Source organism: Hyalella azteca, unplaced genomic scaffold (genome assembly GCF_000764305.2).
Source record: "Hyalella azteca isolate HAZT.00-mixed unplaced genomic scaffold, Hazt_2.0.2 contig1591, whole genome shotgun sequence".
In the NCBI taxonomy this organism is placed as follows: domain Eukaryota; kingdom Metazoa; phylum Arthropoda; class Malacostraca; order Amphipoda; family Hyalellidae; genus Hyalella; species Hyalella azteca.
This window is the reverse complement of record NW_025931895.1, coordinates 109,028-128,905: the sequence shown is the minus strand read 5'-3', so window position 1 is coordinate 128,905 and position 19,878 is coordinate 109,028. Positions and strand designations below refer to the sequence as shown.

The 19,878-nt window shown below is 39.8% G+C and overlaps 2 protein-coding genes across 2 annotated transcripts; one reads left to right on the top strand and one right to left on the bottom strand.

Moving 5' to 3' along the window:
- Positions 1-2,411: 2,411 nt before the first annotated feature.
- On the top strand, positions 2,412-10,247 carry LOC108681808. Its single transcript, XM_047883073.1, has 6 exons — positions 2,412-2,546; positions 3,818-4,036; positions 4,559-4,771; positions 5,967-6,141; positions 6,671-6,805; positions 7,962-10,247. Exons 1-6 carry the CDS (start codon positions 2,412-2,414, stop codon positions 8,174-8,176), a joined length of 1,092 nt encoding a protein of 363 aa, XP_047739029.1. The 3' UTR covers positions 8,177-10,247.
- Positions 10,248-13,593: 3,346 nt separating this feature from the next.
- LOC108681807 lies at positions 13,594-19,258 on the bottom strand. The gene is made up of 5 exons (XM_018170882.2): positions 18,953-19,258; positions 18,079-18,190; positions 17,300-17,408; positions 16,007-16,125; positions 13,594-15,210 (listed from the first exon to the last, which is right to left on the bottom strand). Exons 1-5 carry the CDS (start codon positions 19,079-19,081, stop codon positions 14,162-14,164), a joined length of 1,518 nt encoding a protein of 505 aa, XP_018026371.1. The 5' UTR covers positions 19,082-19,258; the 3' UTR covers positions 13,594-14,161.
- Between the last annotated feature and the right edge of the window lie 620 nt (positions 19,259-19,878).

Here is a 19,878-nt window from a genome sequence, read left to right as displayed (position 1 = left end):
GCGTGCTGGTACCTTAAATGCAAATAATTGACAATAGGAGAGCTTGGGCTACAATATCAAGACTTTTTGGGCATATTCTTCTGTTTTCAATGAATTTTACTATATTTGGCTCCCCTGAACAATTTAAAAATCCAAAAAACGCCATCTTAAAAAAATTATAACTCCAACAGTTTTCAAGCTACGGCAATGAGAGACATACCATTCGATTTGTAAATACAATACCTAGCGACTCTAGAAGCCTTTTTTTAATATGTGCATGGTTTGACTTATATATGGGAGGGGGAAGAAGGTGGGGGGGGTAAAAATGTCAAAAAAATGGGAAGAACGCGAAAAAACCGATGAGGAATATAAAAAATCGGGGCTCTACAGTCGCTAGATATTGTTGTTACAAATCGAATGCTTGTGTCTCGACATTGTAGCATGTGATTTGCAAAAGTTATAAACTTTTTTAGAGTACCCCTTATGTGCCGTTTTCTATTAATTCCACGTTTTCTTTCATTTTTTTTTAAATTTACATGAACAAAAATGTCTTAGATTTCTGTTTTACATATGTGTACCAAGTTTCAAAACGATCCGTCTGTAAACAAAAAAGTTTTGTTGGAGGGTAGCCGGTCCTCTTAAGTAAAATCTAAAGGCTTTGTCTATAAATGTAGCGGTAGCGCTGTAGCGGCAAAACCTCGTATCGCTACATAAATATGTAGCGGGCGCTACCGCTACCGCTACATTGGCTTAAATGTAGAGCTGCTACCGCTACCGCTACTGAAAATGTAGCGGCCGCTAGTAGCGGCCGCTACATGTAGCGCGCTACTGCCCACCTCTGTCAATAGGTATCGATATCCCTGGCTTACCGGAAGTGGACCGACGATGTCGACGTAGACGTGGTCGAAACGGCACGAGGGAAGGGCAAAGGTACCTAGAGGGGATCGGGTGTGTCGGTGAACTTTCGATCGTTGGCATTGTAAACATTTGCGTGCCTACGATCGTACGTCCTTATTAATTGAATGCCAGACGTATCTCTGCGATATCAAATGTTGAGTCGCCCGTATACCTGGGTGCGAGAGGTTGTGGAGCGACGAGAAAACCTGGTAACGCAGATCTTTTGGCACAAAGGGGCGTGTTCGAGTACCATTTACGTCACACCAGATTTCAGTTGGCAATCCTGGAAGTTGGACTTTGCGGAGAACCAGAGATGTGTTCTTTTCCACAGAAGCTAACTCTGCGCATTTAGCCTGCGCGGTTGCGATATCTTCGAGAATTTGTGGAGTAGACACTTACTGGATGCGGGACAGTGCATCAGCAGGGGCATTGGCACTGCCTTTGATGTGTCGAATGTCTGTAGTGAATTGGGATATGAACTCTAGTTGACGCAGCACACGAGGTGGGTGAGAAGTTCTATTAGCATTAAAAACGAACGATAATGGTTTATGGTCGGTTAAACGTGGAAAGATCAACCTTCGAGCAGGTGTTCAAAGTGTTTGATTGCTGCAAAAATTGCTAGCAATTCTCTTCCAAATGCACTGTAGTTTTTCTCTGGTGCCGAAAGTTTTCGTGAGTAGAAAGAAATGGGTTGCCAATGGTCGTCGATCTTCTGTTGTAGAACTCCTCCGATTGCAAAATCAGATGCGTCTACTGCAAGGTTCAATTCTGCGTCAGGCCGAGGATGAGATAACACCTGAGCACCAGATAAAGCTTGTTTGGATGTTTCAAAAGCCTGTTGCTGAGCATCCGTCCAGGTAAGTTTTGTCGACAATCCTCGCTTTGAAGGTGTCAACATCCCATGGAGAGGCGCGAGTAAAGCAGCACAGTTAGGGATAAATTGCCTGTAAAAGTTTATCATCCCTAAGTAACGGCGCAGTGCCTGTTGATCTTCAGGCCGAGGGAACTGCTTGATAAGCTCGCATTTTTGTTTCAGAGGGGATATACCAGAAGCTGTAATATTGTGTCCAAGAAAATCAATGGATGCTGTTCCAAAAACACATTTGTCTCTGTTTATTGAAATGCCGAATGACTCCAGTCGCTTGTAAACGGCTTCAAGGTGCTTGTAGTGAGCTTCACAGTTGGGACTGGCAATCAATACGTCGTCAAGATACGGATAAGCGAAGTGGGAGGCCCCTTAAAACTTCGTTTATAAAACGCTGAAACGTTTGCGCGGCATTGCGTAGTCCGAAAGGCATGCGAACAAATTCAAAAAGGCAAAGGGAGTTGTGATTGCAGTCTTCGGAATGTCCGCTTCGTAAATCGGAATTTGATTGTAGGCGCGCACTAGATCAATTTTGCTGAAGATCGTGCTACCCGCGAGGGATGATGCAATGTCTTGTATGAATGGCAGAGGGTAACGATCAGGAACTGTTCGAGTGTTAAGTGCTCTATAGTCGCCACATGGACGCCAGTCACCGTTGCTCTTGGTAACCATGTGGAAGGCTGACGACCAGCTGCTGATAGAACGTCTCGCTATGCCTAACTCACACATGTGCTCAAATTCTTGTTTTGCTGCTCGCAAGCGATCTGGTGCTAACCGGCGTGCTTTGCTATGCACTGGAGGACCGGTAGTTTCAATATGGTGGCACACTGAGTGTTTCAAAGGAACATCGGTGTTCAAAGGCTTGAGTAGAGATGGGAATTTCAATAGTAGCTTATCGTACTTGCTGACATTTGCACTGTTGATAATCGAAATCCTACATTGAACACTATTAACGGGGTGGCCAGTTGTTTTCAAATTGGTTGTACCGTCCACTAAAACGCGCTTTTTCAAGTCGACCAGTATGCCGTGTAGGTTGAAATTTGTTTCGGCGTATGCAAACCAGGCAAACGGGTCCTGTCTCCATATTTGTGGCAGCTTCAGTGCAACTGCCGATACAGACGGTGAGTCGGTTGACAGGTCTGTGTGGGAGTCGGTTGAAGCGGCTTGCCTGACCGGTGTCAGGGTAGGAGATTCTGCAGTTGTGCCGAGGAGAACCACGTGAATGAAACCTCTTTGTGCGCAGCAGTGAGGCGCAGTGTGTAGGACTACCGTCTGGCAGGCTCCGCGCGGGGGCAGCTTCCGTTCACGCAACGTAGCGATCGTTGCCCTAGTGCGGAGTGGTGCGAGGAGTGGGTGAACTCTGATGAGAGCTCAGGGTCGCCAGTTGTAAGACGTGGGAATGCTAGCAGCGCGGTATTGAGTCCCTTAAGGTCTGTGACTCGTGCCAAACGTTTGGTTGTACCAAACGCCCTGTGGTTCGGCTAAGGCGTGTAAGTCAGAGACCAGACTGTGCTAGCGTCTTACAATTGTGTTTCGTACTGGGAAATGAAACACAGTAGGAGTTCTCCTAATTTACTGGGTCAAGGTCCGAAGGCCAGATTACGAACAGTATTACAGATATGTAAAGGATTATGACAACTGGAGTTACTTGACGTTGTAATATCCTAGGTCGGTGCTAATAATATAAATATGTAGCCAAATAATATCTAACAGGAAATTAACTGCAGTTGCTAATTGACAATGATGCTTAAGGCAATAACATGGATAATAATGTTGAGCCAGAGTTAATGGGTAACTCTGCTAAAATTCACTAGGCTAGCAATGTTCCTCGAAAATGAGTTACGGGGGTAACTGAAGGAAATGTATATACATGGTCGCTACAGGCCCTTTACTCTAATAACTACTGCACTAACACGTGTATAATTTTTTTCTGGTAATAATACTTTGTAAGCGCTTCCGACATAGCAGTCCCAGGTCACGCTGAAGCGCCATCCTAGTGTACCGCTGCTTCAGCTAGAATAACTGCATGCCATTCTGCTGATGATAGATAGATGACTTCCTGTCATTATCCTGCAGATGATAGATGATTTTCAATGCTTGCTGCTGTGTGGTCGTGAGCTGCGCATCTACAACCTGGACACGGGGGAGCTGGTTATCAAGCTGCGTGAGGTCATGAACCAAAAGATGCCGTTCTTTGGTCTTAACCGCCCTGACCACGTGGTTGCCCTCTCGCGCTCCCGCATGTACGTCAACATGATGAACATTGCCAAGGGGGAGTGCGTCGCAACATTCAAGGTGAGGGAAGAGAAGAGTCTTCTTGACGTATATTTTCAGAACTCCGAGTATACAATCCCGAATGTTTTCTTTCGCTCAGCGATGTTTTTCATTTCCTACTGACTGTCACAATTTTGCTCGTGATTTCAATTAATTATCAATAATTCATGAACACTATTTGACTGGTAGCATGAACATTAAACGGTATAGTTTTTCGGAGTAATTAACAAATAGTTGATATGTTAAAACATTATCAATTAAATATAAATCCATTAGTAATAACTTCATAATGAAATAATAATAATATATCCATAATATATTATATAATATAATAAATAATTATGTCACAATTAATGTTACTAATTAATCATCAGTAACATTAATTATAACCTGAACCACCTATGTACAACAGGTTGGCAAAGACAGGTTCCAGAACAGCCTGACGTTATCAGACGATCCGTTAATCAATTAGACGTTAAGACGTGCCGTTAATTAATCACCACTAACATTAATTATAACCTGAACCACCGCCCCGTACAACAGGTTGGGGAAGACAGGTTCCTGAACAGCCTGACGGTGTCAGAGAACGGCAAGACGTGCGTGTGCGGCGACGACACGCAGAAGGTGTCAGCGCTCCTCGTCTGGGACCTGAGTCAGCGCAAGCTCATGTACGACCTCAGGATCCCGCATCATGAGTTCCTGACCCGCTTTGTTGCCATCACCAGCGAGGGACACTACGTCGCCTGCGTCTGTAGGGTAGGTGCTATGTCGCCTGCGTCTGTAGGGTGAGTGCTATGTCGCCTGCGTCTGTAGGGTGAGTGCTATGTCGCCTGCGTCTGTAGGGTGAGTGCTATGTCGCCTGCGTCTGTAGGGTGGGTGCTATGTCGCCTGCGTCTGTAGAGCGAGTGTTATGTCGCCTGCGTCTGTAGGGTGGGTGCTATGTCGCCTGCGTCTGTAGAGTGAGTGCTATGTCGCCTGCGTCTGTAGGGTGAGTGCTATGTCGCCTGTAGGGTGAGTGCTATGTCGCCTGCGTCTGTAGGGTGAGTGTTATGTCGCCTGTGTCTGTAGGGCGAGTGCTATGTTGCTTGCGTCTGTAGGGTGAGTGCTATGTCGCCTGCGTCTGTAGGGTGAGTGCTACGTCGCCTGCGTCTGTAGGGTGAGTGCTACGTCGCCTGCGTCTGTAGGGTGAGTGCAATGTCGCCTGTATCTGTAGGGTGAGTGCTGTCGCCTGCGTCTGTAGGGTGAGTGCTGTCGCCGGCGTCTGTAGGGTGATTCTGTAGGGTGAGTGCTACGTCGCCTGCGTCTGTAGGGTGAGTGCTATGTCGCCTGCGTCTGTAGGGTGAGTGGAACGCTACCACCAAGCACAAAATTACTTTACACATTTGATTATCTTACATAACATAATCACATTTGACTATGTTATGCTCTCGGCCATACACTTCGTGGGGAATGTACATAACATTTAACAATCGTCAAAGAAGAAAATTCTGACGCATATTTTCGACTGTCCGCTCGATTGCTTATACTTTGCTTCTATTCACTGACCCGTCCGCCTAGAGAAAAGGAGATCCAATCTTGAAATTCTACCCATTTCAACATTTTGTGTGTTCACAGAAAATGAAAGAGCACGCGGTCAACTTCATCAGTTCAAAAGTTCAACTTCATCAATTCTGCACATTTAAAGACTGTGTGTTCACAAGAAATGGAAGAGCACGGGGTGAACTTCATCAATTCTGCCCATTTCAACAGTTTGTGTGTTGACAGGAAATGGAGGAGCACGCGGTCAACTTCATCAATTCAACTTCATCAGTTCAAAAGTTCAACTTCATCAATTCTGTACATTTCAACACTTTTCCCTTCACAGGAAATGGAGGAACACGCGGTCAACTTCATCAGTTCAAAAGTTCAACTTCACCAATTCTGCACATTTCAAGACTTTGTGTGTTGACAGGAAAAAGAGGAGCACGCGGTGAACTTCATCGTGGTCTACGACCTGGCGAGCGGCACTTTGTTCAAGCGCTGGAAGCCTGGCGCGAGCAGCCTGGCCCTGACCATCTCCACGCCCGGTGGCAGCGTCGTGGCAGCGCTGGAGGACGCCACGGTAACGGCCAACGACCTGGTCACAGGTACGGTTAGCGGGTTACATGTTCACGCCATCAAGATATTATGGATGTTTAACTAATATGTTGAAACCATTTTGTTTTTTGTTTAGGAATTCTTTTAGCGGGTTGTATGTTCAGACCATCAAGATATTATGGATGTATTATCAATATGTTGAAACCATTTTGTTTTTTTGTTTAGGAATTCTTTTAACGGGTTACATGTTCAGGCCATCAAGATATTATGGATGTATTACTAATATGTTGAAACCATTTTATTTTTTGTTTAGGAATTCTCTTAGCGGGTTGCATGTTCAGACCATCAAGATATTATGGATGTATTACTATTTTATGACCATTTTGTATTTTGTTTAGGAATTCTATATTTTCATTGTCTAGTTCTCCCTAATCTGTTTTAATAAACTTGTGTGATTTTTCGTGCAATATTTATGATATGCTGATAGCTCTCTGGTGAAACCTTTCGCCAAGAGACGCCTTTCCTTTTATGAATGAATACTGTATGAATTTTAATGAACTAATTTTGCGTTTAACGCAGGCAACCCGCGTTGGCTCGTGAAAGGTCACACGTACCCCGCAGACACGATACGCGTGGACCCCAGGGGCACGTTCGTGCTCACCTATGACTCCACGGGGCACGATCGGGCCATTCGAATCTGGGACATGCAAACAGGTCAACAATCAACATAATTTCGCTTATTTTTCTCTTCAAGAATGACGAATTCATTTATTTTATTTCATTACTTCCCAAATTTTAAACAATTCAATTTTTTTACAGTGACTGTGCCCCTTGAAATATTTAGTTTAGTGGTTTAAATGGAAACGTTTCAACTATTGAACTAGGTATGTCAAACAAGCGCCGCTGTATAATGTGTACGATATAAAGAGGCACAAGTTGAAGTGCATTTGCCACAGGCTAAATGTCGGAGTTGGCGCAAGGAATATTCTTTTAATTCCTTTATTTGCAAATTAAAACCAGGTAACTTATCTTCAAGTAGTACATCAACCAAGTATTACACAGCAAAGCCAAGTTGCAGACAATTTTTCTCTACATGCGGCATAAACCCCAATGCGTCATCCCTTGTTTTTTGGGATTGGGATTGTTGTCATCCCTGTTTTTTCCTTACACCACTCGACCACTCGAGTAATGTACAAAGATATCTGTCAACCCAATGAGAAACCATATTTTGTAGTTTTACTTTGGGCAAAAGAATTTGAATTGTCAGTTTGTTGGAGCGAAATCCCGCTATCATGCGTCACTAAGTCTGATTTCGATGGCCTCTCGCGGCCTCGAGGAGAGCTTGGTGGGGAAATTTAATTTTTACCACAGACGCCATCTTGAATTACCGCAGTTTTATCCTCTCGCAATCTGCGAGAGGATAAGCATCATAACCTCATTGAAGGATAACCTTAGAAGCACCATAACTTCATTGAAGCGTTTTGCTTGTTGAGAATACCTGAAAGCAAAAAATATGTAAGATAGTCCATGATTTTTTTAGATCATTCAAACACTATTTCCATGGCTGCTAACCATTTGTGCCCAATTTGTCTGTTGACTCGAAATCAGCTGATCTGCTGTAATTATATACAATTCAGTGACTTGATGTAATTGTATACTCCTAGTTATTAAAGGATAAAAATATGGATATAAAATATGGAGAAAAATATCGTGAAAAAATACGAAAAAAATATGGAAAAAATATGTAGAAAAAAAAGATAGAAATAAGGAGAAAAATATGGAGATAAATAAGGAGCAAATAATTTTCAAGCGTGCGCTATTGTTAATTTAAATCAGAATGATCTTATCGTTAGATTCACTACCCCGACAGGAGCCAGCCTCTCGGTGTGGACGCCCGACAGTCCGGTGACGGCGTGCGAGGTGAGCGCCGACAGCAGGTGTGTGGTGGTGGCGCTGGCCGGGCGCGCGGACCTCATCACGCTGGTCATCGCGCACAAGACTTTACCGGGCCTTGAAGATGTTAAAGTTGATGAAAAAATCTACGGCAATGAGGAAAATAAAGGCAAAGAGTTCGAGCTGACGTGAGGACCGTAGAAGATTTTTTATAACTTTGTTGAGTCTTGAAGATATTAAAGTTGATGAAAAAATCTACGGTAATGAGGAAAATAAAGGCAAAGAGTTCGAGCTAGCGTAACCGTATCATCACGCTGGTCATCGCGCACAAGACTTTACCAGGCCTTGAAGATATTAAATTTGATGAAAAAATCTACGGTAATGAGGAAAATAAAGGCAAAGAGTTCGAGCTGACATGAGGACCAGAGAAGAGTTTTTTAATGACTATCATGATTGAAATCGTGATTGAAATATGTTTGAGAACATTGGCCGGTCCATCCTGTTGCTAGCCGAAGTTATATCATGACTTTACCAGGCCTTGAAGATATTAAATTTGATGAAAAAATCTACGGTAATGAGGAAAATAAAGGCAAAGAGTTCGAGCTGACGTGAGGACCGTAGAAGAGTTTTTGGATGGCGGTTGTGATTGAAATATGTTTGAGAACATCGGCCGGTCAATCGTATTGCTAGCCGAAGTCAGTATCATTTGTGTCGGCTCAACTCAGTTTAATATACGAGATGAGACGAAATGTGTGGTGCGTGGTCGTAATTCGCTCAATTTTAGAAACATTCTTATTCGTCGTCTTGGTGACCTCTTCTTTGATATTCATTCTTACTCAGTGCGGGAGAATAAGATGAAAAAATATTTTTTTTAATGTATGCATACGAGGAAGAAATTCATTAGTACGGAATACCAGAAATACTATAATTTTTCCCGTTCATAATCTAACTGAATTCAGCGGCAGGTAGTTTAGAGCAGATAAGTAGGTAGTTTCTCCGTACTGCTTCTCCCTCACATACTTGAGACTCGAATTTAATTTGAACGTGGAAAATCCGTCATCTAAGTCATTTAAATTCGAGATTTGAACGGTTGCAGAAAAGTTTGAAAAATTTGTTATGTGGAAAACCGGTAGAATAGATTGCAGTTACGACGAATAATCTTGGCATGTACTGACAGAAATCGATGTCTAATATCTGTATAAAGTATTAAAGGGAGAAAAAATATAACTTCTGGAAGAACAGATTTAATGAAAGCTTTATACTATAGATCTATGTTACTCAGATGTGTTCATAAAATTTTTATGATAACAATTTCTGCCATCTTTTTATATAATATATTTTTGCTTCACTACGATATTTATGGTTCAGGCATCTATTTGGATCCTGACTTTTTAAAGTATTTTACTTATTATATTCAACTAGCTTGAATTACTAGCAGTTTTCGAAGGAGTTTTACAGTACACTTTTCCGACATGAATTTGATTTAGTATTTGTTTACGGTGATAATAACTGCACATTAGATAAACTTCCTTCTGAGTTATATCTATTGATTTCAGTAATATTATTGTCCTCAAATTAAGCCATAATAATCATTCGAACGGGATTATTTATCTCTAGGAGTATCTTAGATTGGGTGTATTTCTGAAATCATCCTTGTGAGCAAACTTCTAGTTAACCATTCTAGTCGTGGATGTTCTTGGAGGCGAGCTTGGCATACCGGTTATGACTGTGAGTAGAATTTTGAATAGGTTTAATATGGCGACTGCGATTTAATTTGTTATGCAAACCTTTGCATCTTATTTTTAGCCTTCTAGACCTTTATAGGCGAGCTTTTGAAAGATGTTAACAGCGTCGTATGGTTTAATTATTGTTAATTAAAAATCGCTGCCATTAGAATATTCTCAAATGTTTGTAACAGGTGAGACGTGTTCAACCTATAATTATATCTTTCAATGATGATATTTTTTTGTGAAAGAAATATGTACTCCTCATCTTCAGTAATTCGATGTGTTTCTTCTGATTCCTGAAGCCACTGTAGATCAGGCTATATTTCAATATTTCAGAAGCAATAGGAAATACTTAACTATTAAGTTCCTGTTAGACATGACATGGTTGTCAATAGGTTGCTGGAAGTTGTTTGTGAACATGTAACTCTCTAACATAAGTTCTATATTAATTACAGTCGCTCAAAAATGTTCTTCTTCGATGAACTGATATGCATATATGGATATCTTAACTGATCATTCTATTCAATGTTGTTGATGTTAGTATCAGGATCAGCGAGTCGAACTACATAGACTGGAACATTAATCCGTTCAGCCATGACTAATCAATCTCGAACGACAAAAATCGAGTTCTTTTTACAACACTTCTCTTTATTTAACTTCACTTCTTGTTGTTTGTTTGTCTGTCTGCTACACATCCTAGGCTATAATCGATATTTAACACACCTCTACCAGTCCTATCGATCTGAAATTTGGTGCACTTGTGCAAAGCTGGAGACAATACATGAATCAATTGAAAGAATAAATAATTTTTAAAATTGAAAAAAGATTTATTTCTAATATTAAAAAAAATTAAAAAATATTTTTGTCTGCTACATGTCTTATAATCGCGATTTAACACACTCCTACCTGTCCAATCGAACTGAAATTTTGATCTCTTGCGTAAAGTTAGAGAAAATTTTGCCTGCGTCGCCTAAATTCAATTGACAGAATAAATACGTAATTTTTATACATTTTTTTAATTTTAAAAATGAAATTTAAAAATTACTTTGATAATAAAGTAAATTTCGTGATAAATATATGTTATACTTTGATATATTTGATAAAAAAATTTGAAATTCATTCTACATTTGTAACATCGTAGACACAGTTCTTTAGAAGCGTTGTCTTTAGAAAGTAATTTTTAAACGCATATTATTTATATCACAGCCCCTTGAGTATCCACATGTTACGTTACTTGTTTGGATGGACGCATAACCGATGTATGTTTCTTCCAGTTGAATGTACCACCGAGTCATCTAGTCATTCAAGAATCTCTCATAATCCGAAAACAAAAACTTTAGTCAGTCGAAGTGATGTGAACAAATGCTTCATCAGCCGGCTAACCTAATCGTCTCCGGTGCTAGGCGCAGCAACACTCTAAAACTTAGCGTGGGTTATGTTATACGTTTCTGATATTATTAATGCAAATGCAGCGATATTTTTAATTAGAGATTATTTTGGTGGTAATATTTATAATGCATGTCTGAGAAGCTAGGCGGGAACGCAGCTCTGTCGTGCAGCGTTTTACAGCGAACGCGCCTAGTCGTGGTTTTGTTACGTGCGCCTGAACAGGCGCCTGGTCGTGCTGCTGCAGTATGCGCTGCTCAATCCAGCCCGAAATGTTTATGACTTAGAAACGCGGGTATAAATCCACTGAGCTTACATTTTAATGATTCGAGAGCAGGAATCGATGTCATTTGATGAGTATTTGAGCAGAAAAATACTGTGAAACGATAACTTTTCATTATAGGTTAATTTAATTTAGGAAATTTTGGACCCTGCCCGAGACGATTATGGTTCACTGTAGTGTCAGACCCTCAGAATATATTCCTTAATTCTGTACTTAACACTAATTCTTTTTTTAGGTAAAAACTCATCGATAAAATGTACGAGTCATCAATGAGAGAACTTTTTTATATTGTATTTTATGAGAGAACTTTTTCATGTTGTATTTTCTATTTACAACAAGTGAGAATTACACAATTTTCGCTATAGGGAGAGCGTTGAATAATACTCATTTATTTAAATTTTTCATGGTCAATGCTCTCGGAAGTTAGTCATTTGAACAGTACACCAGAAGAAACTCTGGGTACCTAAGAGTGCCATTTGTCTCGACCTCACGGATATCTTTGAGACTTCATATCGACTATTCACAGTGCGTAAAAAAATTAAATTCAAACTAATTAATTACTTTAATTATTATTAGTTATTCTTATTAATTATTTCGCTGAGCAATTTTTTTCAAAAGGGTCAATATCAGTGATTTAAGGGGCTGCTACTCGACATAAGCTTTACTTTTCTGTCTCTTTATCGTTGCTACCTTCATGTTTTTACTTTCAAATTATCTAATGCAATTTTGTCGGCATTCATAAGGTACTGATAGGAAATGAAGAACCGTTTAACAGTTCACATTTCATGAAGTAGTTATCCGTGATGTGCTTATAGTATTCCTAGCTCATCAACTTTCTGAGCCTTACGATCCTTAATTAAGAGCGTGTTTAATTAAGAGCGTGTTTCGTACAAAGCTGAATATGTGTGCGTTTCTTCGATGTAACGTTGGTGTGATAATGTCAATGTTGTGCAACGTGAATCTAATCTTAGATATTTAGTGATGATATCGATATATTTAACATGTTCGAGGAGTCCTAATGTCTCATTAAACGCACTTTGTTAGGTTTGTGTACATTAATGTGCGGTGAATCTTTTCCTGTGATCTAATTACCTTTGTGTGCACTGTTGATAATAAAATACCTGTTTTTATTCATAACCGCGTGGCAAATCATGTTATGTCCACGCATGAAGCTGGGTCTTCTATTTCTATATCGCACACTTCTTTGCAGTCGAGCTCATAATTTCTTTGCAAATTTTAATGCCAATTTTCTTAGAGAAATATCGGAAATATTTACCACTATTTTGAGAGAAGTGTAAACCGTGCCGATTTCACGTGGAGAATTCCAGGCACATTTTACGCTAAAATCTGATCTTCCAATCAAGATCACGCTGAACATACTTCGATTTAAATAATACTCTGGATTTTATAACGTATTCAGCTTTTGAACTTATTTTTTTCTTAATCATTTGAAATACAAACGATTTTATTTTTTAGAATCGTCTCAGAACATTATCTCGTAATGTAACGTCTCTCCGATATTTTCACGACGTATTATCTTTTTTGATATCGTAGCACAGGCGAATGAAGTGAACTGCCTTCAGTGAAGAGTCGCTATCAGAATAGTTACAGAAAAACCGCTTCTCTGTCCTGCATATACGTACAGATATTTTATTTGGTCTCATTTCAGTTAATCTTATTATAAATCTACTGTACTAATCTTTATCTACTTAGGATTATTAATAAGATAGAAAATCACTTGATACCTGGAGTTTGTTGTTCGTAAATCGTGGTCTCCTTATTGAGGATTGGCATGATTCTACAATCTACAGGAATATGAAGAATTTACAGTATAATGTGTGTGACCCTGACAGTTTTTTCACCGAGCTGGTTTCGGTTGATATCTATTTATAATATTGATAAATGTATACGCTAATTTTTTCGTGACACCTTCACCATGGGTGACTGATTACCACCCTCGAAGGGACCGATGCTCATATCGTGATCGTTTAGGGGCCGGTATTATTGGTACGAGTTCCAAATTAGGATTAGGTGAACTCTGTAATCGGTATCTTATGACAGGGTCTCAATCAAGGTATTACCTTCAGTTTTCATTTTTGTATAAACCATATATAAAACATTTTGTTATGTTAGCAGTTGTAAAATTCATGAGAGATTGCCAAAAAATTTGCAATATTTAAAGTTATCACAAATAAATTACGTTCTCTATTTCGAAAACTTTCCGAGCAGTTGAAAATTACATATTTTTTACTTTTACGATACTATTTACTTCTCAATATAATGATGTGAATTTGCATACAAAAGACCTCCTAGGAGTTCAGTGCGATGAAAGTTCACGAAGACAATCTCCCAAACTCTCTTGTAATTCTCTAGTATTCATCAGGCGTTGTAATTTTGAAAAACTTAGCGTGTACTCAATGATATGCATTTGTTCATTTCCTTGTTACAAGTAAATTAACTTGTAAAATTAAATTTTTTGACCACCTACCCTTGCCTCGAAGTCATACAACAAATTACTCGTCGGCGTCGAAATTCCCACTTCAAAATTTGAAAAAAAATTTGGTATTAAGGGCTTGTACACGCAGAAGAAATATGTCAAGAGATTGATGAAATATAAACCTTTACTTACTGTGACATTGGCCACCTTATAAATTAATTTAGATAAAATTTAAAATGAGGGCAAGAGACCGTTTGCACGTCGTACATAATTTCTTAGATTTATCATGTGAGCTTTCGTATTTATTCAAATAGTCTTTATACAAAAAGTCGAATTATGATTATTCACCCATCGTCTTCGATTCTAGGGAGTGGTTTCTTCAGAGCAATGGGTTGGAGGACTTGTTTGCGTGCAAGAGGTTGAGGCGCATTTCTGCTCGCTGAAAACAAAGTGGTGATTCCAGTCGCTGGATTATCTGGAATAGCGCTAGCACTCAACTTGCGAGGCTTGCTTAACTCCAACGCTACGGTGTCGGATGTCTCTTTGCGACTGCTCAACTGTTCGGTGCTTGCCCTTCGCGTGGTCTTCGCAGTGACACCTTTGTTTTTCCTGACGTTGTCCTCTGGCGAGGAGACGAATTTGATACCAGACTCTTTCGAAAACACCACTCCAGATTCGTTTGATTTTCTTGCGCTGGATTCTTTTTCGGGACTTGATTGCCGCGACTTAGATTTCGAAGATTTTCTTCTGGAGGATGGTTGCGAGGTTTCGCGGTCGGGATTGTTCCAGTCATGTGAAAGGTTATCGATTCCTCTCATCTTCGATGCACTTTCCTTGTGTAGTTTAGCTTGACTGTCGTCCGTGTCGTCTGAGCTCGTATCCTCGTCCGTGGCGTCTTCAACAGTCAGTCCATGTGAGGAACTTTCAGCGTGTACAATCGCTGTTGAACTAATCTCGGATTTGCGCACTCCTGACGTGCTCGCCTCGGCTGAGTCATTAAATCTTTTCCCACTTACCATCACAAGACCACGATCCTGCACTTTATTCTCTGAACTTCCAGACGGATACTGAGCGAACAAGCCTCTCCTCCTAGTCGCCTGTTCGTTCGTATCAAAATACCCTTTGTTTTTCTCCTTCGATCGTTTCCCTGTCTCCGAGTTGTCATCTTTTTCTTCTGCCGTTCCTCGACCAGCAGATATTTTCTTGGCGTTGTTTCCTGATTTTAGTTCTGCAGTTGAATTTACTCCACGAGCCTCCAGAACAGCAGCTAACAGTGCACTGGTGGTTAAGGAACCCAGTGACACCACCCCGCAGTCGTAGCCAAGTTTGCCCAAATCCTTCATTGTTACGTTGAAAGTCACGTTAATGTGTCCTTGCGACTCAACTCGTGTAACTGTAAAAAGCGATAAATTATCCTAAATTAATGAATTCAAAAGTGGCACATGCAAAAAATATGTAATGGTTCTTCCCCATTAAAGTCCAGAGAATGGGTATTAATGTGCGGTGGAATGTTTTTTTTACTAACATTTAAGCGATTCTTCCTCACATGTTACTTAAACTCAAATCTTAAACAGGAAAGCGAAGAACATGAGTCGTTAGAAAAATTAGAAACGATGCAAAGTTTCCATCCCCTTTCACCTTTCATCTAGGCTAAGTTATATTATTTAGCTTCTGGCCATAATTATCAAGCTACAAATTTATAAACTCCCATTTCAATGTTGATATTGACTAAAGTACTAAAGTTGATATTAGCTTTACAGATGCGAACACTTAATTTTATCCTGGCCATGTTATCCACGATTAGCTGATCTTGCATGGAACTTAAACTAACTCTGAGCTCTTTTTTATCATTCTAAGCATTGATGCAACTGCTGTTATCGTAAAAAATACTACATTTATGTACTATAACAGTTGCAATATACTATACTATATACTATATATACTATACTAAATATTATAGTATACTATATACTATAACAGTTGGCATCAATACTATACTATATTAATAATTATAACAGTCGGCATCAATAGGTGGGCGCAATCAGACCAGCCAGAACACTTCATTCATACATGTATATCACACATTTACAGTTGCTCAAATCTCTCATTTATGCCTCCTTCTACATCAGCATCATCAATACCTATCATCATAAGGACACGATATAATACAAGACAGAATATTTTCCGACCTTCTCGGCCTCGGGCTTGAGCCACCATCTTCGGGTCGAGGAACTCAGGCGTGTTGCCGGTGAGCCAAGCGATCGCCCTCTGCAGCAGCGATGCTGATGACGGTACGAAGCAGTCCAACCTGGTGGGGGTTAACATTTATGACACTGAAAAACACCCCGGGGTTTGTTTTGAACAAATAAAACATAGATGTATAAAAATATAACTCAGTACTCACTGCAGTGAGTGACAGAGAGCGCATTTTCTCGTCGACGAAAACGTGAAGTCACGGACGGACAGACAGACGGACGGACAGGCGGACATGGCGAGCACAATAGTGCATTTTTTCATAAATGAGAAATTGCGCTAAAAAGTAATACTAATAAATACAAATAATACACGTGTATGGACAATGTACAAGGGAGACGGCAAATGAGATGCTGTTGAAATAATTTCATAAGAGTGGACCTTAAAATACTGCTTGTTAGTGCATCCGGGACTCCTTGGGATATATTTTTGGGATGTGGGGTCCCCAAAAATGCCGTTTTATGAGCACGATTGTGATAGAAAAAAGCGACTTGAATCTAAATTTTAAACATAAATTAATGAGGTGCATTTGGCAAAACTTCTGTTACGTAGTTTAATCAAAATATCATATTTAGTATTATATTAATTATATTATAGGTCACATGTATTACCGATAACGACATAGCAATCGATAACGTGTGGACTCTAATATCGTTTGGGCGGGGAAAACTCACCTTCCATCTTATTAATTATTTAACTTCAATGATCTTGACTAAAAAGATGACTTGTTTAGACTCTTATTTACCATCAGTTTAGAAAATTTAAGGATTAAATCGTTCTAAATTGTACATCACCTCCTCCATATTGTTCCCGTAGAAATAAAAAAAACGTTAATGGCTGTATTTTATTAGTTTTCCAATGCCGGCGGGAGCATGCATAATATTTGACGTTACACTTAGGACTCCTAAAAAATTGCTAAATATTTGCTTATACCCAAAGCATAAAAATAAGACGACTCACGACAGTAAGAGATATCAAAAAAGGTTCAAAGCAAATACACCCACAACATGACTCCCTGAACAAAAAAAAAAAATGAAAATATGCCAAATTCCTTCATGCAATATTTTTTTTCATAAAATTAACTGTATACGAACCTACAACCTAAGCTGTATGAAACCTAAGCTGTATGAAAATTCAAGCAAACGAATTAAAAGACTAACTGATGTCAAGAAAAGTTCGGCGATTGGTCTCTATTTTTATTACCTTATTACCCAATACGCATGACAGACCTGCGTGCGTGTTGCCCCGGACAGATGGGCATATGAACGGCTGAGTAACCACGTACGATGTCCGTGCCGAAAAAGTCTTTCCCGTAAACGTACAGAACCAACTGAGGCCCTGCGCATGCATGAAAATGCATATCAAGGACTAGGACAGAAAACGACCAAAAATTATATTCACCCCTCAAAAAAGAAAAGAAAATCACAATAGTTTTCAATTTATCCGAAAACATTTGCAGGGGTTACTACTGAAAGAGGTCACGATCATAATGTAATGGTAAAATATAGCGGGTTCAGCGTTTATTGGGCCATAGGCCTGGCACCGATTCTCAATATCGCAGAACATTCAGAGCTTGTTGTGTGTATCACAGCTTTAATCACTGGGCCACCCAAAACATCATCCAATAATTTGGAAAAATACATCTAGCGGCTGGCCCTATTAAATTTCAATTTAATGTTCAGAAATACTTTTAGAAAACGTTTAATAACAGAATTATTCAGTTCTGCTTGCACGAAAAATTCATATCCATTCGAGATTCAACTGAACTATCGGGATAGAGGCACAGAAAAATATAGCAATTTTATTCATTCCCTAATTCGGCCACTAGAAAATATTTTTTCCACAGAAGAATCCATAAATAGCGAAGAAAACGCCGAGTAAAATAGTTGAAGAACACGTCGAGTAAAATACGTTCCACTAAATAATCTTCAAGAGCTATTTATAAAATTCGCAAATAATGATTCATAGAATGCATTACAGTGATCAAAACACAAAAGTTAGCACTCACATCCATATGGATTAGTCGAAGAGAAGGTAACGTCCAGAGGGAAGTTCCATACAAAGTGCCGATCTGGGCCGAAGCCGAGACGTGTAACCTGAGAGACTCCTTCCTCCAGCCCCTGAGACGGATAGTCTGACTTTATTTCAAATAATTATCAACAGAGTTAACGGAATCTTCGACATAAAATTTGGTCAACGGATAGTTCATCCTCCGTGCAGCGTATTACATATTAGTAAGGGGCTTTCTTGGTCTGTTTAATGTTGATAACATACCGCGGTCAAGTGTAAATAAGTACTAATAGACAAACAACGCTTACTGAACATTTCTTGAACGTAAGCATACGTTTCATGGGAGAGTTATTTCGTATGGATAATTGCACAGTTGACCCCCAGTGTTTATAGGATAATGCATGATAAATGAAATGCTCGTGTAATGTACAAAACAAATCAACAGTAAACTGCTACCAGTTGTTTACTCCCTGCTACCAGTTGTTTACTCACTGCTACCAGTTGTTTACTCACCGCTACCAGTTGTTTACTCACTGCTACCAGTTGTTTACTCACCGCTACCATTTGTTTACTCACCGCTACCAGTATAGTTTACTCACCGCTACCAGTTGTTTACTCACCGCTCCCAGTTGTTTACTCACCGCTACCAGTTGTTTACTCACCGCTACCAGTTGTTTACTCACCGCTACCAGTTGTTTACTCACCGCTACCAGTTGTTTACTCACCGCTACCAGCAGTTTACTCGCCGCTACCAGTTGTTTACTCACCGCTAAAATTTGTTTACTCACCGCTACCAGTTGTTTACTCACCGCTACCAGCTGTTTCCTCACCGCTACCAGTTGTTTACTCACCGCTACCATTTGTTTACTCACCGCTACCAGTTGCCAGTCTTGTCCGAATGTGTAGCAGTAACTGACGCTCAGGTCGTCGCCGTCGAAGTCGTAGCCACTTTCGACGAGGCCGCGTACGTTGTACACAAACACACTGCCTTGTTCCGACATTTTTACAGATTCTGAATTTTCACAGATATAACTAATAAAAGTAACTATAAATGATCATGTTCTCTAAGAGCTGAAGATAAAATATTCGAATGAACAAGGAGTAATTATTTCGATATTAGGTGCTGTATTGTTGATATTTTGAGTAATTGGCGCTTGGAAGCTTAGCTGTAATTATTTTCAATTATCATAATTTTCCTTGAGGAAAATAATTTGAAATCAATAATAGCAATAAAATCGTTGCTCCGCCTTCAAATAAAAGCACAAGAACATTAACAAATAATGTGACAGGCGAATTCTTTATTTGAATTAACGATATGCAGAACACATTTCCAATTCTTAACTCGAAAAAATATGAATATACACATTGAAAGGAAGGATGAATTCACGAATGCATACAAACCTGATGAAATCTCTTAACCCATCACTTCTGATTAAGACAAGTTGTGAGAAACACAGGGCGAACCTTTCAAAAACAACGAAACAAACGATAAAATTCACATAAATATGTAAATTGCGTTAAATACAACAGCCGGGGATTCAGCGTTTCAAATTTATCTTAGAAAGGAGCACCGTCGAATAAGTGCCAGTCCATTAATTCTCTCTAAATCCTTATAGTTACCACGTAATAACATGTTCACTTGAGCACGTATCTGCCAGTGTAGACTCGCTCAGACGCTCAACCGAGCAGCTGTTTCTGTTGGGTGGAGCGTCGCCATGGCAACGCTGCCACTGACAACTACTCACAATTAGAATTAACTCGATGAGTATTTTCCGTGAAATTAGTTGATGGAGGGCAG

Excerpts from the sequence above, each read along its gene's own strand:
- LOC108681808 (XM_047883073.1), top strand. The coding sequence starts at position 2,412 with ATGTGGAAGGCTGACGACCAGCTGCTGATAGAACGTCTCGCTATGCCT. Across the intron at positions 2,547-3,817 it reads TGCTATGCACTGGAGGACCG|ATGATAGATGATTTTCAATG; the intron begins GTAGTTTCAATA and ends ATTATCCTGCAG. Across the intron at positions 4,037-4,558 it reads AGTGCGTCGCAACATTCAAG|GTTGGGGAAGACAGGTTCCT; the intron begins GTGAGGGAAGAG and ends CCCGTACAACAG.
- LOC108681807 (XM_018170882.2), bottom strand. The coding sequence starts at position 19,081 with ATGTCGGAACAAGGCAGTGTGTTTGTGTACAACGTACGCGGCCTCGTC. Across the intron at positions 16,126-17,299 it reads CCGGGGCAACACGCACGCAG|GTTGGACTGCTTCGTACCGT; the intron begins GTCTGTCATGCG and ends AACCCCCACCAG. Across the intron at positions 15,211-16,006 it reads TCAAGCCCGAGGCCGAGAAG|TTACACGAGTTGAGTCGCAA; the intron begins GTCGGAAAATAT and ends CGCTTTTTACAG.